Source organism: Melopsittacus undulatus, chromosome 12 (genome assembly GCF_012275295.1).
Source record: "Melopsittacus undulatus isolate bMelUnd1 chromosome 12, bMelUnd1.mat.Z, whole genome shotgun sequence".
Lineage (NCBI taxonomy): Eukaryota > Metazoa > Chordata > Aves > Psittaciformes > Psittaculidae > Melopsittacus > Melopsittacus undulatus.
In genome coordinates this window covers 3,128,019-3,148,867 of record NC_047538.1, presented here as the reverse complement: position 1 = coordinate 3,148,867, position 20,849 = coordinate 3,128,019, and the positions used below count along the sequence as shown (strand labels likewise).

The following is a 20,849-nucleotide window of genomic DNA, read 5'->3' as shown; positions in this document are numbered from 1 at the left end:
CAGCTCCTGGTGTCCCTCAGATGGGCTGTGAGGGAACAGTCAGACGGTGCCAGGGCTGGAGTGTGCTGAAAGGCAAAGTGGGAGTCTGGAGTGCACGGAGGGGCTCAGGGTGTCACTGAGGAAGGCTGAGCACCCCAAAAGCCGCTTGGTGCCCAATAAGCAAAGAGGTGAGTTCAGGGGCACCCCAAAATGCACATTGATGGTGGGAGGGAAGGAGCAGCCAGATGTGATCCCAAGAACAGGGTGAAAGAGGGAGCACAGGGGTGGAATGGGTAGGGGGGTAGAGTCAGAGCACCTGTTTCAGGGCACCTCGGGGGGTGTTTTGGGGTACCCATGAGGCTATTTTGGGGTGTTTCGAGGTGAAAGACAAGGAAATGGCTCTGGGGTTTCCTCTGTCCCTGCCTGGGGTCAGAATAAAAGGGGTGAATGAGGGGATGGGGCCTTGGGGGGCACTGCTCCCCCCCCATTGGGGGCACGGACCCCCCCAGTGCCGCCGCAGGCAGAGGGCGGAGCCCCGTCCCGCCCGGCGCTCACTGATTGGTCGAGCGGCTCTGATTGACAGCTCCGGCGCCTGACCCGGCGGGGCGGGCGTTTTGCGACGGCGGCGCTTGACGGCGGCAGCGGCGGCAGTTGTCGGCGGCGGGGCCCGGTGGCGGCGGCGGCCATGCTGCTCACCGTGTTCTGCCTGCGCCGTGACCGCAGCGAGCTCACCTTCTCCCTGCAGGTGGACGCCGACTTCGAGCTGCAGAACTTCCGCGCTCTGTGCGAGCTGGAGTCCGGCATCCCGGCGGCTGAGAGCCAGGTCAGGCCCCGCCCGCCGCCTCAGGCCGGCGCTGCCCCTGCCTCTACCCCCGCGGCTGGGGTCTCGCCACAACCTGTGTCCCCTCTGCAGGCCACTCGGGGCCTTCAGCCCGGCCTCATGCGGAGTTCGGGGGTCGTTTTGGGGTGTCTGTGTGTGTGTGTGTTCCCTCGCATCCACCTTTGGGGTTTGGGGAGAGAAGCTTCCCTTTGCCCTCAGAGCCCTCCTCTTCCCCTCAGGAGAGGGCTCCGGGCCGGCGGTGTCTTCCTCTGGGGAAGGCTCCGTCTCCGGAGCTGACCGGGAGAACGGGGAGATGTGTGTTGTTATTGAGGTGTTGGAGGAATTCGGTGTGCAAGTCGGGAAGAGTTTGGAGTGCGAGGAACGGAGTCAAGGGTGGGGAGGGCGGCAGAGCCTGGGATCGAGCCCGAAATGCTCAGGAACAGGTTTATTTATTGTATCAGCGTATTCCTACTCGCAGCCGGGTGAGAAAGGGAATTTTGAGGCTTTTCCCCTTCTTTACCTTTCCTTACTTCCACCTGGCTCCCCCCAGAATCCTCCCCCTTCCAGCCGCAGTTCGGGGCTCACTCACAGCGTGCTGAAACACGAGGCTGCGGCGTGGGGGCGGCTCTGGCCCGTCTGCCCGTCCGTCTGCCCATCCATCTGGGCTTTACTCCATGTTTTGGGCTCAGTCCTACTGTTTCCCCCCCTGTTTCTGCCCGTTTCTTGTCGAGACATTGCTGGACAGGGCGATGTCCCTCTTCCCAGGGCGCTGGCAGAGTTAGTGGAATTTTGTGGGATGACTTTTGCTTCCTAAGCCTTTTCCCAGTCTAAATTAATAAAGTGTTTTTCCAGTCAAGGGGATATTAGTCAGCGATGGAAAAAGTGCTGAAGCAGCCCTTGAGGTGGACGTTCCCTCACCAAACAGGTTCCCAACACTGTGTTTTGCTTTTGTTTTGTCTTCAGTGAGCCTTTGCTTTTAGACAGAGAGGTTGGTTGTGAGGCAGATGTTCTCTGCAAAGCCAGGGTCGAAAATCAAGGAGAAATGGATTTTCCTTTAGGGGAAAAACTCTTGGTTTTTGGTAAGTAGGTAGAGAGGAACCGCCTCACACAAAGGCTCCTGTCCCTACGCTCCAGCACACCCCTGTGTCTGTGCTGCAGCCGCTGTTGTATTTGTGGTCAGCAATGGGGACAGCCACAGTGTAACTCCTCACTTTGGCCTCCATCGACTGCCAGCTCTGGGTTGGGATAACGAGGGCTCGTGGACTTTTCTGCTTACATTTTGCTTGTAAGTTTTTGCTCTGTTGCAATGAAACCAATGGAGTTTTGTACTGAAATCAGCTGCAGGTAATGGGGATCAGCGCTGGGCTTTTTGTAGCCATTGCTGCCTCCTGCTCACCCATCTGCTGTTTGCGCATCCCCTTGCTTCATTCTCGTGTTGTCTAGCTGTGTATTCACTTTCTCTGTTGTTTCTGCCTAGTGCTTGTGAAGTATTTTGAGGACCTTTATGGGTGCTGAGGCGCTGGCACAGGGTGCCCAATGAAGCTGTGGCTGCCCCATCCCTGGCAGTGTTCAAGGCCAGGTTGGACACAGGGGCTTGGAGCAGCTGCTCCAGTGGAAGGGGTCCCTGCCTGTGGCAGGGGTTGGAGCTGGATGAGCTTTAAGGTCCCTTCCAACACAAACCAGGCTGGGATTCTATGACCTTCACTGAGGAGAAATGTATTAAAACACAAGTTATCAGCAAAGCAAGTTATGTGGAAGGATTTTGTGTGCTCAAACCAGCTTCCTCAAACACACAGTGTTACATTCACCAAACCAGGTAGTTTGATGCCGTTTTCCCATAACCAAGGCGTATGTTGAAGGTGTCATATCAACACTAAAGAGAGGATGAATTTCATAGCCAGGGTTGTGCAGGGTGGAGTAAACCTCTTGTGTGTGGAGGAGGGTTCATCCCACTCTTACTCTCTGCTGGTTTGTGACGTTAATTCTAGGTGCTGCAGCTGGGGTGGAGGTGAGCAGGGGCTGTGGTCACAGGGTGGCACAAGATAACAGACGCTGCTGGCAGGCTGTGGTGATAAGGGGAGCTGTGCTGGGAGGGGGGAACTAATTTGGCTCACTGTGGTTTCCTCCACTCATCGAGGTGGTGGCTTCTGCAGAGGGAAGATGGGGAGGCTCTCGGCAGAACCGTGTTCTTCTGCAGCGCCCCTGATTTCCTTCATTTCTCTTTCTTTACATGCCCTGTGTCTCCTGTCCTTGGCTGGGCATAGGGATATTTAATGGGTTCTGGGTTTGGATTGATCTGTGATTGCTGGTGGCATCTAGTGCTCTTGATTGAGGTTCCTTGCTCCATAAGGAGGTTCTACCCTGTGGTATCGTATCCATCCACCGTGTGGTCTTTGCACCTGCGTTCTGGCCCAGGCCACCTGGAGGAGGGCCCATGTCCAGTGGCTGGCCAGCAAACAAAGTGTGCTGCAAACCAGACAATCCAAACACACCAAATTACATCAGCTTGTTCTAAGAGCAGAGCAGAGTGGGTCAGAAGCTGCTAAGCCAGGCTGCTAATGGATGTAGAGTGAGCTTGGAGCACTTAATTCATTGTCTGAGGTGTTAAGGCCGAATGCTCATAAATCCAATTCCAGGAAGACGACAGAGGCAAAACCTCACTTAAACTGATTAACTTGTCTCTTCCCAAGTGTCTGAGCAGGGAAACTGCCATTTCAGACTTGCACGTGCAGCTGGGATTCATCCCACACTTGCTTTCCCTGCGGGCAGCGGTGTTACTGAGTCAGGCTGGGCAGGACGTGTCTGGTAATGCGCAGGGATGCGCTGGGACTCTTTCCATCACAGCCTAACCTGAATTATGCTGGTAATGTCTTGCAAGCCATTGGAACAGAAAGGAATATTGCTTACAGACCTGTGTTTGCTTTGGAAGGGACCCAGTCTAGTGCAGTACTGCTGAGGCTGGGAAGTGTGTTGTTAATGAGGAGGTAGGAAGCTCATGCAGGATTCTCTCATCCTGATGGCTCTGATTGCTGTTGGTATGGGGTGCTTGTTGGTTTTGCCTTTTCCTTCTGTCTTTGGCACTGCTGCTGCTGGTGGATCTCAGCTGTCACGCACTAGTGAGGTTCTGTGTTGTTTCTGAGTTGCTGGAGTAAAGCACTGAACATCAGGAGCATCTTCCAGACATTCAGACATGTAGTAACTGGGGTTTTTTGGATCTTCTTTTTGGCTCTGCTGCTTGCGATAGCATCGGACAGAGCTGCGGCCCATCCATATGAGGACTGCAGAGCTGCTCCCCACTGCTGCCAGTCCTGACCTGCAGCAAACCCGTTGTTGCTGAACCGGCCTTTTCCAGACCCAGTCTTGCTAAACAAGGTGGTAAATGTGAAATTCAATCATACGCCCAAAGGGTTTAGGCTGAGTTCTCCAGCGTTTCTCACTCTGGACTCCTGCCAGGGGCAGGAGCTGTGGAACCAGGTCTCGTTGTGCCCCCATGGAGGCACAGGAACCGTAATGTTTAGTAGATACCATTTCTGGGAACATCTGTTCCTGTAAATCACATCTTTATTTTGTTTTCTTGCTTCTCTGTAATTCAGGGCATCTGTAGGTATCACAGATCTAACGTGAATAGAAATGTTCCCATGGTGATTGTTCATTTTGATCTCAATATAATTTTATGTTTAATCTGTGGACCCCTTGTTAAGGCAGATTATCTTAATAGAAAATGCTGTGAATGTGTTTTATGTTCAAAAGAAGTTACTTCCCCACCACAGGTTGATTGCAGTCTCAGGAGGGGTGTTTGGGTGCTGAACCCTCATGTCTGGGTAGAGTTACATCAAAGAAGTAATCTGGAAATCACTGAGCTGATTACTGTGGGCCTTGTAAAACTGGTTATTCTGGGGAGCTGGTGTGGGAGAAGGCAGAGATTGTAGATATTGGACTGCATCATCTGTGGGTCTGCCCTGATTGGTGCTGCCTGTGGGTGTGCAGTTGGTCCTTGGTCAGTAGGTGTTGACCGTGCAGTAGAAGATGGTTGTGACTTGTGATCTTAGAGATTGGAGTTTGGAAATGTGTGGTGAATAGGCCTGGGGCAAGGCTTACTTTCTTTCACAATGTTGGCCTCTACTTAAAGGAGACCAGCCCTTCTCTGAGGTCTGAGGAACCACTGCCAGATTTCAGCAAGACCAAGTCTGTGTCCATGGCCAACCATTCATTGAGGCCTTTCTGTGCCTGAGGTGGAGGTGCTTGGGCAGGGCTGTGGTGAGCACTGCTTACCTTCCCTTCCGAAGCTCAGGATGGGGCCAGAGGATTGACTGGAGCGCTTTCCTAAGATAATAACCTCTTGCTGGTTTTTATCTTCCCCTGCTTTGCATTGCTGAGTGTTTTCACTGCTCTCTCTCCATGAACAGATAGTCTATGCGGAGCGGCCGCTGACTGACAACAACAGATCTTTGGCCTCCTATGGCTTGAAAGATGGGGATGTGGTTATTCTGCGACAGAAAGAGGCCGTAGAGCCACGGCCCTCCATCCGCTTCCCAGGTGAGAAAGCATTTGTGCTGCTGTTTGCTCAGAGCATTCACAGATCTCCATGTTTATCAAACACCAGTTCCGTGTCTTGTCGGTCTCCTTTAGCAATTCACTAAGCAAAGCACCTTGGAAGGGAGGGTGGTTGGGGTGAGGTGGGAGGCTTTGAAAATTACCCAGAGGGCTTGTTTTTAATGGGATTTTTTCTTCCAAGGAAGCAAATATCATTTTACTGTTCTCCGGGGGGAATGCAGAGAGGGCAAGGAAGGGAACTGGTTCAGAACAGCAGGGGTTGTAAAGGCCTGTGAATATTTATACAACCACCTGGTGTAATGGCACAGTAATATGTGGTCTGCACAGCTCAGGTGCATTAAAGGCTGTTATTGATGTGCTCTTTGAATCCACACGTGACAGATACCCAGAGAAGCTGCATCTCAACAAGCCCAGTTATGCAACTGTGCTACACAGACTCCTCTGAGCAGAGCTCTGCTTCTCTGTCCTGCATTCCGCAGCCATTCCCAGAAAATCCATGTCATAAAACATGGCTGGAAAAAAGGGTTCTGCTGGCTGGGAAGGGCATGGGAGCATTCCTTGAGGTCTTCATCCTCCTGCCTCAGCTGGAGGATGGGTACCTGCAATGCAGGTCTGCAGAAAGGCCACTTCTCTTTTTTTCCCTGGTTGTTTGTTTTAATCCGTGAGATTCAGAAGTGCCATAGAGAGACATGAGGTTCAGCCTTGCAATCCCTCCGTGTGGAATTCACATTGGTAAAGCTGGAAATAATGAGTCTGTGATTCACTAAGTGCATTTCGGGGGATAAGAAAACAGGCCAGAGAGAAGGCTGGATGAGTTACGTCAAGCCACACTGACATCCCTAACCCAGTAACCTGCATGCATGGCCATGCTTCCAAACTGCTCTTCCAGAATCCGGTTTAATACTGCAGCAGTAAGAGTGGTTTTCACAGTGTGAGCATGAAGCACCAACACCTCTGACCTCTTTCTCCCTCAAGGTCTGCCCAGGATAGACTTCAGCAGCATCGCGGTTCCGGGCACATCCACACAGCAGCAGCAGCAGCCACCAGCGCAGCGCCCGCGCCCATCACCTCCCGATGCCCCCTCATTCCCACAGGGACTGGACAACCCAGCACTGCTCCGGGAGATGCTGCTCGCAAACCCCCACGAGCTGTCCCTGCTGAAGGAGCGGAACCCACCCTTGGCAGAGGCGCTGCTGAGCGGAGACCTGGGTGAGGTGGGGGTTAACCTCTGGGAGGTGGTTTGGAACCCCTTGGAGCTCCCTTCTAACAAAAGGCAGCTGCGGGTGTTTAACTGGGGTGTTTGCTGCCAGCTCCTTGTTGGCGCTGGTAAAAGGTGCCAGTTGGGAATACTCAAGGCAGAGTTCCTTTCGTAACAAGACCTTTCTGCTGAGTTGGGTGTATTTCTCCTGCTTGGCTGCTTTAATATCCTCAATCCCCTACTTCGAAATATCAGCTGCACAGATGAGCTGAGTTTCTGTGATCACAAGTGGCTCAGCACCTGATTTTCATAGAATCATAATCCCAGACTGGTCTGTGTTGGAAGGGACCTTAAAGCTCCTCCAGCTCCAACCCCTACCACGGACAGGGACACCTTCCACTGGAGCAGCTTGCTCCAAGCCCCTGTGTTCAACCTGTCCTTGAACATTGTGATTATTTTGGGTGCAATTGAAGCCTAGTATCATGTCCTTGATTTCCTCTGCAGCTGAGTCTATGTTGGTCCTTCGTCCTTCATATGATTAAAGGTGCGAGCTCTCGTGTCTTTTCAGTATTTAAACAGAGTGGTGGTGTGGGCACCAGCAGTTGTGCTTTCTGAACTGCTGCAAGACAGTTAGGAAATAAATCCTGTTGAGTTTGGGAAAATGAATCATCAAATAGGGTTGAAAAGGACCTTAAGGTCATCTGGTTCTAACCCCCCTACCATAGGCAGAGAATGAAATATCTTCTAGCAGGAGACTTCCTTCCCCACTTTCAAGGTCACATCCTTGTGATTTCTCTCTGTCAAATAAAGCTACAAAGGAGCTTGCATGAATATTCTTGGTCTGTTTCATTTCCCAATTCTGACTTTAGTTTATAGTCAGAGTTAAACATTGCTTGCGCTCTTCTTGCAAGTGCTGTGCCTGTAGTGCTGCTGTTTCTCCACCACCTTGACAAGATGTGCTGCTTCTGGCAAAGAATATGAGAGGTTAAGCCCTAGACACCCAAGACTGGCTCATCTGCTGCTCTGCCTTGCCTTGCGCATGTAGACTTTGACTCGGATGTGTGGTTTTAGTCTCAGTTTGCCACAGCAAGCTGCTAGAAGGATGGGGTTTGAGCTGTTCATGCCTGCCTTGTTCTCTATTGCTACTGTTAGTGTTTGGGCACAGATCCAGTTCAGCTCTGGCTCTCATGCCCCAGTACATGCATAGATATGTACCGCAAGTGCTGTATAAGGTACCTGTGAGACAGAAGCCTAATTTAAAACATAAAAACCCAAACAAGTAAGAAACTATACCTAATACCTTCCTGGACATCTAACGGCCTCTGAGCCAGTGACCTTCTTTGTGGGAACTGCATTTCTGGAAGCAAACCCACAACCTTCTGTGTTTACAGAACTTAATTTATTGCCAAGTCCTTTTGGGAATGTACATGATCACATCCAAGTCGTAAGAACCAGCCAGAGGCTATCCAAAAAAGTGGGGATCTAAAAACTTGTGCTCTTAAAACGTGCACTTAAAACTGTGTGAAGTGGGTGTCCCAGCTAGGATCTCTTGATTGCAGTGGCAGGTGTTCAGCTGTGGGGATGATGATGTCTTTGCCTGTGTTGCTTGGGTTTAAAGTAAGTTTTGTTGTTAGCCTTCATTTTGCCTGTGTGTTTTGTGGGGTCCACAGGCTGCTCTTTTACTAGGAATGCTGAGTGTAAAATGTGACACATATTGCAAGCTGTGCTCGTGGATGGGCATCTTGCTGAGAGCTGTGAAACCTCCCTTCTATCTCTGAAGCTGTTTCAAAATGCACGTGCACTTAAGCCTCTTGATTGAGTTGTGCAGATTCTGAGTCCTGATTCGTGCTTCGGGTCTCATTTATCTGCTGGCTTTGCAGCTGTTTGGGTATTTTTGGCATATTGTGTAGGCAATTCTTGCTGCAGTAGAAGAATGAATTTGTGGTTTAATGGCAGCTCTTTGGCTTAAAGATTGTCTTTGTGTTTTTCTCCATATTTCGTCCATATAAAAATGTGAGTGCAAGGAAATTGAGTCTGATTGTGCTGAGCTTGGGTAGCAGACACAAGGAGATCGAGTCCAGTCACTTTTCATCTTAGTGGGTTCCCAGGTTTGGTGCTTTGAGGTCCATCAGTGCTGCCTTCAGAGGGAGCCTTTGTTTGCATGTGCAGTTGACTCTAGCCCTGAGTGTGTGCTGGCATAAAAAGAAGAGTTTGCTGTGCCAGACCTTGATTTGTAGGAGCAATTTCCAGTAAAGAGCATTTCTGTGTCTCCCTGTTACTGCAGAGAAATTCACCAGGGTGTTGCTGGAGCAGCAGCAGGACCGAGCCCGGCGGGAGCAGGAGAGGATCCGGCTCTATTCAGCCGACCCTTTTGATCTCGAGGCACAGGCCAAGATAGAAGAAGACATAAGGTAGGAAACCAAAGTCACTTGCAGGCGTTGGAGGTCTGCCTTTTTCCACAGCATGTCTCCATCCATGGTGTGTTTTCCTTGGAGGATGCACAGAGTGTGTTTAGATCCTTGCCTAAAGACATGCATTTGCTTGGAGGGCGATGCTCTGAGCTGCTTTTGCACATGGGAAGCTTGGGATTCAGGGACATGTGGGTGCACCCCATCCTTCAGAGGTATCTATTTGAGCCCAGATCATGAGGTGGCAGTATCACTGTCCATGCATGTGATGTCCCAGAGCTGCCTAAGCTGGCTCCCTTTGAAACAAGATCCTCTGGTGAGGTGGTACTTGGGTGCCTCAGGTGTGTTTTGAACCTCGGGTTTGTGTTAGTCTCTAGGCTGATCTCTGCACAGCAACGTGGCGTCATTTCCCCCAGCTGCCTTCCAGATTGGGTTTTGTGTGCTGCTAATTGGTTTGTGTCTCTGGCTAATTCCAGAGCCGGAACATTGCTGCTGTCAGAAGAGATGTTCTGTAGAAATATGTTCTGTTCATCAGCACTTGTTCCCTCTTGCTCTCTTTCAAGTGTAATTGCATTGGGCTGGGGCTTGGTTCTTAACACTGAGTGACAAATCCTTGAGTCAGATCATGACTGATGCTTTGTTCCGCAACTCAGAAATGTCTTTCTGGTTCGGGCTCAGAGTTGATCATAACCAAAATTCAGTTGCAATAAGAGTCATACTTGTGTTGGTGCTGGATAAATGCTTTGCTTAGCAAAGCAGGAAAACACACATTTGTAGATAGCAAAATGTTGCTGGAGGCACAGGAATGCTTTCCTGCTTCCATAGATAGGGGACAGATAAAGGTGATGTGCCCGAGGCCATGCAGCTGTCCCCAGATTTCACACCTTGAACTCTTTGCTTCATTAGATGTGCTGTGCCCAGGATTGACAGGAGGCTGTGGCAAGTGTCCTGTTTGTTTTGAGACACGTTTCTGCCCTTCAAAGTGTATCTTAGATGGAGTGTCAGGCACAGAGAAAACAGAGTAATGGATTTGACAAGAGAACAAACTGAAGATTAATCCCTGTGTATACGATGTAAGCTTAAATAATAAAGGACAGGTCAATATGTGGCTTCTTGATGCATGAATACATGAAGTGGGACATGCTGGCAGTAGGGTGTTTTAGCTCCCAAGTGAGCCAGGTATGAGGGGCCATTAACTATTTATCCTTCACCACCCAGAAACCTCATCTCCCCATTGTTGGGGGAGGGCTTACCACAGCACAGAAGATGGATAAGAGTGGAGCTTGAGGTTTTCTCCTTCCCTTACTGAGGAGTGAAAATGAAGTAACATCAAAATTGGAAGCCCTTTTTCCCTTTTTGGTAGATTAAGCTATTTCAGATACAGTTGCTGTGGATGCCCATCACTTCCAAGATACTTCTTGGCTGTGGTGGGCTTCTGGAAGCATGTTTCTTCTATAGGCTTGAATTTGCACCAGAGGTTTGTGCTCATGGCGGTGTTTCTCACTGCAGTTTTGCTCACCTCCCTCCCTTCCTGTGCCTGGCAAAGAGGAGATACCAGGGAAACGTTGGAGGATTTGAACGTTCAGCTGCTGTGTGGGATTCCAGCATTGTAGCTACTGGCAACATTGTCATTGTGTGCCCTCAGTGCTCTATTGTAGAGTAATAAATACAGAGGGGTTTTGCTCACAAGTTCTCCAGGTTAACTCTGTGGTGATGGGTTTCTGTTGCAAACAGAAGGTTGTCAGGAGCTGGAGTGTGAGTTAGGCAGGGTGTTGGAAGGAGCAGTCTTCATGGCCCTGGATTAAGTCAAGGTCATTACTAACAACTCCTCTTCTGGGAAGCCTTTGTGTAGCTCATGAAGCAGTCCCTGGTGTGCTCTGGGTGTGCTGTTTGTAAGGTGAGCTGCAGTGGGTGGGATTACTGGGTCTGTTTGTAAGTCAGAGGGATGCTGGTACAGTTCAGCTGATGGAAGGGCTCATTCTTCTCTCTCTTCTCCATTAAAATCAGGCAACAAAACATTGAAGAAAATATGACGATAGCAATGGAAGAGGCCCCAGAGAGCTTTGGGCAGGTGGTGATGCTGTACATTAACTGCAAAGTCAACGGACATCCAGTGAAAGCCTTTGTTGACTCAGGTGAACTGCTTCTCATCTCTTTGCTCTCCTTTCTCTCACAGCAATCGTTCCAGGATCATTGCCCAAAATTTCCATACTAAAGCACCGTGTTAGAGGATTTTGAAGCATCTAATTAAAACCTGAGAGCAGCCTGGGCATTGTATAAGGCAAAACCGTTGAGAGAAGCAGCACACAGGAGTGCTTGAGCCCCTCAGACCAAGGCTCCTGGGAGAATTTCTGGGCTCCAGTGCCAGAACGGTCACTGCCACGTGTCTGCCTTATCTCATTTTACAGATGGGGGGATTACACGTGCCTTTCATGTAGTGCTTCCCATCCACAGCCTTAAAGGGAAAGTACTTGGGGTTATTCCAGCTCTACAGTAACACTGCTGTGTGATTACAGTCTATTCAACATAGTGGGATTCACAGGAAGCTTTTACACCCCAGTGCTGTTGCCTGATGCAGGGAGGTTGGTTTCCCAGCTGCTGAGTACAAGATCTTAAGCCCTTCCAGGGGAGAATTTGCATCTGTGTTGAGCTCTCAGGTTTTAACACCAATTCTGTTGCTGGTAGGTGCCCAGATGACCATCATGAGCCAAGCTTGTGCTGAAAGGTGCAACATCATGAGGCTGGTAGATCGGCGATGGGCTGGCATTGCCAAAGGTGTAGGGACACAGAAAATCATCGGCAGAGTGCACTTAGGTAAGTGCTGGCATTCTGCACGGGGCAGCTTCAGCAGCAGTGTGACTGCATTTCCCGCACTCTTGGCACCAGGAGGATCTGGTTTAGTGCTGTAATTGTTAGGGAGTCCCACAGAGTAAAATAAAAGTGCATCTGTAGAGTGTTTGCTTGTCTCAGGAAAAGCTTCTGTCTCATTTAATGCTTTTTTAATGGAATTACCTTAATGTTTTTAGGTGCAGGAGTGCTCAGCTCCTGCAGACAGAGAGAGGATGTGTTCAGTCTGGGTGCAAAAAACAAGGCTAATGTCTTTGGGGTGGGACTGCTGGGCAATATGATTTGCTCAGGAGGGCTCCAGTACAGTGGAGTGTGTTGTATTCCTTTGGGAAGAGAAGATTGGCTGTGCTTTTGTGCAGATTTCTGGATGAGAGAAGATTGTCCTTATTGTCTGAAAAATTATTGTCTTCACTGTACAGCTTCTTAGGCTTGGAGGGTTAGATGAGCAATTCGTAAGGATCTAGAGCAGGTCAGTTCTTAACTAGCTTCTTGAGACCAAGGCAGGCCTGGTAGTCTGTGAGGCTTGCACAGGGTTGGATGTGCAGTGACCAAAATGCTGTCAGAGCTCCGATTTCAGACTTGCCAGGAGCAGACCTTGCCCAGGAGATCTAAGAACTGAGAGTAGATTTATTGCACTGTAGATATTGCAAGGAGGTAAACTCTCTTCCTTATATTTCAGCTCAGGTCCAGATTGAAGGGGATTTCCTTGCGTGCTCCTTCTCAATCCTTGAAGAGCAGCCCATGGACATGCTTCTAGGACTGGATATGCTTAAAAGGCATCAGGTATCAGAACCTCATAGAAACATAAAATCCTAGAATGGTTTGTGATGGAAAGGACCTTAAAGCTTCTCCAGCTCCAACCCCTGCCACGGGCAGGGACCCCTTCCACTGGAGCAGCTGCTCCAAGCCCCTGTGTCCAACCTGGCCTTGAGCACTGCCAGGGATGGGGCAGACACAGCTTCTCTGGGCACCCTGTGCCAGCGCCTCAGCACCCTCACAGGGAAGAGCTTGTGCCTAAGAGCTCATCTCAGTCTCCCCTCTCTTGGGCAGGTTCAAGCCATTCCCCTTGGCCTGTCCCTACAGGCCCTTGTCCCAAGCCCCTCTCCAGCTTTCCTGCAGCCCCTTTAGGCACTGGAGCTGCTCTCAGGTCTCGCCTTCAGGAGCCTTCTCTTGTCCAGGCTGCCCCAGCCCAGCTCCCTCAGCCTGGCTCCAGAGCAGAGCTGCTCCAGTTCCTAACCTCTTTTGAAGCAGTTACTGGCGCTTCCAAGTTCAGTGCTGAGTGCAACAGAAATGCTTTCCTTGTCTGGGAATGTATTAGGATTTTTCTGGGGAGCGTTGCTGGTGGATTATCTTCCAGCCAGTTATGAAGTACATATGCTTCCTACATCATGGATAGCTGGAGCATGTCTGGCAAGGTTTCTGCTCTGATTGAAGATGCTCAGAGCTTTCCAACTGCATGATTTGTCACAAAAAGGGTCATAAGAGCCCCTTTGTTCAGAGCTGATGCTCTTGGCCCACAGTTGGCTGCTGTGAGCTCTTCCCATTGGAAGTGGATTGTTTAACCTTGTTTCTCCTTTTTCTCCGGGAATGGACTGGCTCTTACCCAGGCCCCTGATGTCTCGATGCTCTTTCACAGTGCTCCATTGATCTCAAGAAGAATGTACTGGTGATTGGCACAACGGGCTCACAGACCACGTTCCTCCCAGAGGGCGAACTCCCAGAGTGTGCCCGCCTGGCATATGGGGCCGGGCGGGAGGACATCCGGCCGGAGGAGATCGCAGACCAGGAACTAGCAGAAGCAATACAGAAATCCGTAGAGGAAGCAGGTACCAGGAGCAGCCCAGTTGAAATACTGATCTGCATAGTTCCCTTGCTGTGTGGCAGGATGTCAGTCAGCAATTTCCCCTTCTCAGCACCTAGGAGATGCAGTTTAATGCAGCATCTGCGAGTAAACAGTGGAGAGGAAGGGGCTTTATTCATGCTTATTGCTTCAACTACACTTCTCTCTCCCTTTCTGTACAGCAAATCTGCATGAAGGCATTTTGGGGTGCTTGCTGTTTAATTTGTGCTCTCCTTGTAACTTCCTACCTGCTCTGGTTTCTTGGCCTTCGAAGGTGTGGAGATAAATGATCGTCTCTGGCAGCAGTTGTAGTGCCTAGGCAGGGATGTGGCTCAGTTGGGTGATATTTCAGCAGCCTCATGTAAAGACAGCTTTGTGGGGGCTTCCACAAGTACTCTCTTAATAGCAGCAGCTTGTAAAAATAGAGGAGCTGAAGCAGTAAGAGCAAATCTCTGGACCAAAGATGACAATTCTTAGAACTAGCACTATTTCAGCATTTTTCCTTAGAGTGGTGCTTGTGCCCTTGGAAGGTGAAGTGCTTCTTTTTACTGAGGCTGCTGGCGCTCTGAGTTTCAAAAGCAGCAGCTGAAGTCACATCCTGATGTGTATCTGCAAAGAGGATTTTCACCCTCCCCATAGTTCTGTTCCTTGTGCCTCTGGAATCCATGAGCTGCACAAATGAAGCCTGACTTTAGGCTATGGAAGAATTTGGTAGCTGCAAAATGTAAAGTGGAGCTGCCAGAATAGCTGAAAGCTGTGACCTGAAGTGTCTGCTTAATTCCTCCCTTTGCTCCAGCATAGGCTTTTGACTAAAGGAAGGACAGTGTTCTCACAGCAAAGCTGTTCCATGAAGCTGTGAACACCTCACAAAGTGTATTCCTTAGGCCTTTTCCAAAACCTTTAAAGATAACATTTTACATGCAAGTGTTTTCTAGAGACTTTCAAGTTTTACTGCTGATTGTCCCCCTGAAAGCACACAGTGAGATTCTGCTTCCCACACACATGCAAAACATGCTGGGTCATGTTTGAGCTGATAAATTTGATGTCTTCAACGTTTTTATTGCTAATTTTTGAAGACTCTAGCATGTCCATACGTACAATTGAAGTGTGATAACCAGATTTAACCATATGTATATATATGGTTAAATATATATAAATATGTATTTATATATTGATTGTATGTTTCATATATATAATATAAAAATATATATTGTATATATATATATATAACCAGTTGTAATGCACTGACATTTTTCTATAACACTTCCCAATTGCTGCTTGATAGTCCAAAGTGTAAGTAGTGACTTTCTTGCAAATAATGAAGTTGTTCCATTAAGGGGAGCTCAGGACTGCACTTATTGGTCTCTTTGACCAGTCTGCTTCCATGCTAAGAATACAAGTTCTCCAGAGATGTAAAAACCTTGAGAGGAAGGCCTGGCTTTAATGAATCAGCAAGAAATGGTTTAGGAGTTTGACTTTTAAAGCCAAATTTGTGTTTCTTAACTTGCAGCAAATAGAGAGAAACACAAACATAGATTTGCCCTTGTCCCTGTCAGGTTTTGGCAACGCTAAAGGTCAGACTCAGCAGCTTGAGCTCGTGTCTCCTCACATAACCTGCAGAGGAAATGTGCAGGTGTAAATATTGGGGCTTTTCCTGTTCAGATGTTGAGCTTGGTGAAGCCTGGGTTGGTTTTTGCAGTACCTCTATTTCAGAGAAGATCTTGCAGACATTGTAGTTGGTTGAGCTTAGTTCTCTGCTGAAAGGGTCAAATAAAAAGCAAACCTCATCCCAAAGTCTGAGCCTTTACCATAAAGGTATTGCAGTTGAGTGCTTTAAAATGAAAAGTGCCTAAAAGGAGTTAAAGTTGCTTATGCAGCTGCAATTCCAAAGGCCATGTGGCTTTGTTCAGGCTAATCACTGCAGTTCACCACTGCTGCTGAGCCTTAGAGGAATGTCAGAGATGTACGAGAACAGGAAATCATTTTGGGTATTCATTCAATGCTTGTAGAACACCAGTGCACAAAACTAAGGTAGGTCTTGTTTAGACTGACTCTGTGTAAGTCTTAGATGTATTACAAGCCTCTGGCCCATGGGCATTTGTTGGCTATATCCAAATATATACCCTCTTCCTTTCTTCCCAAACTATTAGTTGCTGCCAGATGGTACTGGGAAATCCAAGTAAAAGAACAGGAAGGTGAAGTGGGAGAGGATGTAATGCAGCACCAAGGAAGCTCAGCTCTCTACAAGGCCTGTGTTCTTTCATAACAGCTTGAATTTTTGCTGCCTTCTGGTAGATGGTACAACATACACTGCTGAATACATCTGTGGGCTATTAAAGTTCTTGTTCTGAATGCACCTGGGTTATTCTTGAGCTTCACTTCATCCCCTGAAGTCCATGTTTCAAAACCTGCAGAAGGGCAGCTGAGGTAGTTGTGGAGCCCTGTTATGTTTTACTGTGATCTAGATCCTCCACGTCTGTTTATCTCTGAGAGCTTGCTCTTTTCTGCCTATACAAAGTGTTTCCCCTGCCACTGGGAGACTCAGTGACAATGGAGGATTTACAGAACTGGCAGCGAAACTGCAGCTGCTTTAGGAAGTATACTCAGTAGTTTATCCCTTACACAGCTTTTCACCCCAACAGGCTCGGTACAAGAAAGGCACTAACACGACAAATGCAACTCAGGTTTTTCCTAATATAGAGAGAATTTATCCCTGCTGGTGCACTTTGTGGAGAAGAGTTTGTTCCCAGGGTTAGCTGGATCAATATCCTTGACAGGGCTGGGATTCAGCTCCTGTAGATACCCGTGGAGCAGGATGACAATGGCTCTCGGGAGGATGATGTGGAGGAGTGCTTGGCAGGCTACCAGCTACTTCTGCTGTCTAAATGACAGCAACTCCCTCGTGTCTGCTCAGACCCTTTATTACCAACCCACTGAATCAAAAGACAGTTCTGCTTCCTCTCTGAAGGATTGCCTTGGGAGCAGAGTGTGGATGTAATCCTGCTGCTTAGAGACAGAAACAGATCCCCCTGGTGTTCATCCGTATCCTGTGTCTGAAGCCTCTTTGCCACCCGGATGAAAGCTGAGCAGTCTGCAGATCTGCAGGATAATTCTGGCCTTTTAATACCCCAGCATCTCTGAGTTGTTGCAGCTGCATTAAGAGCAGATGTGCAGGCAGCAGAAGGGATTGCTGTGTGCAGCGGCTGCTGTTCTTTATACCAAAGCATATTGAGCAGGGTGTGGTAGTGCAGCATCATTGCTGTTTAACAGAGAATAAAAGAAACAAGTAGCTCAAGTGAGAAAGGTGGATTTTTTCCATGTTATTGACCTGAAGGAATTCTTGGCTGTACTTGGGAATGGTCAGCTGCCCCCAGAACACCTGGGTATGTGCAGAAAGAGAAAGACTTCAGGTAAAACACTGAGTTTGGAGGCCTCTGGGAAGGGAAAGGAAACTAAAGCAAACAAATCATGCAGCACAATCTGGATATCTGACACTGGACAGAGTAGGGCTTTAATGGAAGAACAGGTGCTGCTGCTGCAAAGGTCATGTTGGTGAATTACTGAGCGTGTGAGGGCTGATATATTAGCAAGATTAGGCTATTAGCAAGATAAGTTATCTTATGTAATCTCTCCTGATAACTAGAGCCAGTGTTTGGTGCTCCTGATAGAGATCTGCAATCCATCCGTTCTCAGGGTGGAGAAGGAAGCAGTGAGCTGGGTTTGACTTCAGGCTGTCTCTTCCTTTGCTCTGCTCATCCCAGCCTCAGCCAGCAATTCCTTTTGGGGTTTCTGCACCCTAGGATCTTTATGCTTCCCTTCTGCAGCAAGCTGGTGTTTTGGCACTGCTGGGAACACAGCCCAGGGATTGTGTTGCCATCTCAGTTCTCATACCCCTGAAACATGCTCCCTGAATATCTTCAGCCTTACAGAGAACAAACCAGACATGTGCCTTGTGCTGTGTATATTTTATCCTATGTGTAGTATCACCCACGGACCACTCTGTGGCTTAGATAGTGCAGAACAGCCTTAAAATGGTTCTCAACAGAGTTATTTTTGTAAGGAATTTCGCAGGCAGAACTCCTGGAAGCAGTGAACAGGAGGAGCTCAAGCTGCTTCCACACTGTCTTGATGGACAGTTGGGAGGGGAGCTGCAAGGTCTCAGGACTATAACCATGCATGTGGTGTGCTCTGAATGCTAACACAAGTTTGGTGTGTTTGTTTCCTAATCCAAACAGAACGTCAGAAGCCTTGATGCATGTAGTGTGTGTTTACTGCAGCTGGAATGGGCCACAGACCAGGTATTTACAGCCACTGGTTTATAAGTTCTCTCTACTACAGTGAAAACACAGTTTTCCTGTGCCCTGACTACTTTCTTTCTGTCTTCCATTAGAGAATAGTGACAAAGAAACTACCTCACTGGAAATGCCCTCATTACCAGCTTCTGATGGGTTTCAAAATCCAGTCCAGTCTTCAGGACTAAATTCCAAGATCTCTAATCCCACAAATCAATTACTTGATCGTTCTGTCTCTGCCCCTGCTTCAGTTTGCTCATCTGAATCCAGCCTCACAGAGCCCATTGATCCTAGAGCCGTCAAGTCTTTGGAGTCTTCAACTGAATGCCAGATAACCCCAGAAGAAGAACATCCTCTCTTATCACAGCATCTTTCCAGTAATGCTTCCTTGGCAAATAATGACCCTTCTCCCCAGCCAGGGGAGGTGCCCTGTTGCAGTCCAGCTTGCTTTTCACAGAAGACACTCAAAGAAGCATTTATTGCTGACAGTCAAAAGGAATGTAAAGCTGAAGAACAAGACCATGGTCAGGAACGTCCTTTGGAAGTGACAAAAGCAAATAGTTTGGTTGACACTGCTGCTGAACATGGGCAAAATAAAGATGTATGTCTGTCTTCAGAACAGGAGGGGAAGCATGAGCTTCCCATAGTCCATCAGACACACAAAGAACCAGAGAAGGAACACCTGGAGGAGCAAGCTGAGACAACCAATCCAGAACCTCCTTGCCGTGTTAGTGAGGTTGAGAAACCTGCTGTGGAAGAAGCCAGCCAGACAGAACACCCTCCTGTGGAAGTGAGAGGAGGTGGACTGGAGAAACCAGGTCTTTCCTGTGGGAAAGGGACTATCCAAATGTCAGCCTCCTTCAGCTGTACACATACAGAAGCCTTAATGGAAGTAGATGTGGTTGAGCAGCCTGCAGCTGAGGCTCAGAGCTCAACAAGTGAGCAGCAGCAGCAGGCTGGGAACAGAAGTGGATCCAACCTGAACTCGGATGCCTTTTCCATGGAAGTGGAGTCGCTGAAGTCTGCATCCTCCTTGAGTGATCCGCTTTCCATTGGTGACGTTCCACAGTCTAAAAGCACTAGTGAGGTTCCTGCAAAGTATACTGAGTTGTATAACCGATCGGTGGCTGAAGGCAGCTCTTCCCCTTCCAGCATCCATCCACTGGACATGGATCCAGGAAGAACTTCTGAAGAGCGATGTTTCTCTCTTGCATCAGCCCTGAAAGAGCTTCACAAACTCTTGGTTATCAGTCGGAAAGGAGAATGTAAAATCCTTGCCTCTGAAGAAGTCTCTCAGCTGGAAATGGCTCACACAGCACCAGCAGCACAGCAGAAGGGGCTTTCTGAAGAGAAGCAGAAAGGCTCAGATCCAGAACTGAGTTGTTCCTCCTATGAGGTGAGGTCTGAAGGTAGAAAAGCAGAGGGGAAACAGCCTTGTGATTGTGGCATCGAAAACATCAGCGCTGGGTCTGGTGGTTGCATACAGTCTGCTCTTGGAGAAGGGGCTTCTGAGGCTCAGAAGCTTTCAGGTAAGAGTGATTTGGTCATGGTGAATTCTGCAGCGGCATCTGACCAGCAGCAGAGCTCTGAGCAGGAGGAGGTTTTGGCAGGAGGTCATCAGAGTCCAGCGAGTCCCACTTTGGAGCAGAAGACATCAGTTTCCTCTGCACCCACTGTGGATGAGGGTGCACCTCAAGATACTCAGAACCTGTGCACAGGAGCACCCGGAAGGAGAAGCAGTTCTGCTCCAGAAGGTCCGTGCCTGGGTGGGTGTGAGGAACCAGTGCAGAACCCACCAGCTGCCTGTACTGGACTTGCCTTGGGAGCTCCTCCCCTCCCTGCCTTCCCTGCAGCTGATGTTGATCGGATCCTTGGTGCTGGTTTTACCATGCGGGAAGCTCTTGAGGCTTTGGAACAAGCAGATGGAAACACGGATCTTGCTCTTCTCATCTTGCTGGCTAAGAGTATCGTTGTTCCTACATAACCACGGAAGAGGTAGCTGACTGGGGTGTCTTTTCTTTTACAGGACATATCCAAATTACACACCATGATGTGCAAGCTGAATGTGAGCCAGGTTTTAATTCTTTGCAGCCAAAGTAACTTGTCTCTTCTGTTTTCACTCGTTAGATTTGGCCTTTGAAAAGAACAAAAACGTCCTAGCTTTGTGTGGACAGAATAGCTTTTAATGATGCATACTGGATAAAAATTCCTGGTTTTGTTTCAATGTACAAGTTTAGAATAAGCTCCAATGTTACGAATAAAAAGCAGAAGCCATTCAGGTGCCCACCCTGGCCGGCGCAGAGCAGGTTGTGAAGTGAATTGAGGGGTGTGTGTGCAGGACAGGAGCTGCACACTGAGCTCGGTGCGGCACCAACACAGCAGCACGTGTCCAAATGGACTCTAGGATCTGGGTTAGCTCTCCTGTGCTTCATAACCCAACGTCTGTGACACATGAAACTACTGTGGCAGCTACTAAAGGTCTGTAGATGCCCACAGACGTGTAGTGCTGTGCAGGAGGAGCACAGGGCAAGGGGGGTTGGATATGTGTGGTTTTGGGTGTGCACAGGGAAGGCTGATGCCTATTTTTGCCAAACCCTTTTCTGCTCTTGGGCCAGTGTGTTCAAGTTTACAACATGGGGATAGAAGAAGGGAAGGGATAGAATTTGGTGCTACCAAAACTTAAAAGAGATGTTTTAACTTATTTGCAGATGTGCTGGTATTAATTGTAGGGGTGGGGATGGAAAAGGAGTGGTTTACATTTTCTTTCTAGCCTTGCCCACACCGTGTTTCCCCCAGACAAAAGAACAAGCTCAACCACTTTAAGGCAAAATGATGACATTATAACAAACCATCCATGTGTTACAGCTCCCTCTGGTCGGGGAAGAATGAACTGTTGCAGTGGATGCATTCT

General features: G+C 48.7%; 1 protein-coding gene across 3 annotated transcripts; it reads left to right on the top strand.

Moving 5' to 3' along the window:
- Positions 1 to 627: 627 nt before the first annotated feature.
- LOC101875774 (protein DDI1 homolog 2) lies at positions 628 to 20,212 on the top strand. 3 transcript variants are annotated; one of them, XM_031045736.2, is made up of 10 exons: positions 628 to 802; positions 5,206 to 5,335; positions 6,329 to 6,562; positions 8,836 to 8,962; positions 10,967 to 11,094; positions 11,645 to 11,773; positions 12,486 to 12,589; positions 13,443 to 13,632; positions 17,882 to 17,944; positions 18,037 to 18,179. In XM_031045736.2, the coding sequence occupies exons 1-9, from the start codon at positions 665 to 667 to the stop codon at positions 17,896 to 17,898; spliced, it is 1,197 nt and encodes a 398-aa protein (XP_030901596.1). In that variant the 5' UTR covers positions 628 to 664; the 3' UTR covers positions 17,899 to 17,944; positions 18,037 to 18,179. The 3 variants fall into 3 exon arrangements, with proteins under 3 accessions (XP_030901596.1, XP_030901595.2, XP_030901594.2); XM_031045735.2 differs by lacking the exons at positions 17,882 to 17,944; positions 18,037 to 18,179 and adding an exon at positions 15,797 to 16,002; XM_031045734.2 differs by lacking the exons at positions 628 to 802; positions 5,206 to 5,335; positions 6,329 to 6,562; ... (2 more) ...; positions 11,645 to 11,773; positions 12,486 to 12,589 and having other exon boundaries at positions 13,494 to 13,632; positions 18,037 to 20,212.
- Positions 20,213 to 20,849: the final 637 nt, after the last annotated feature.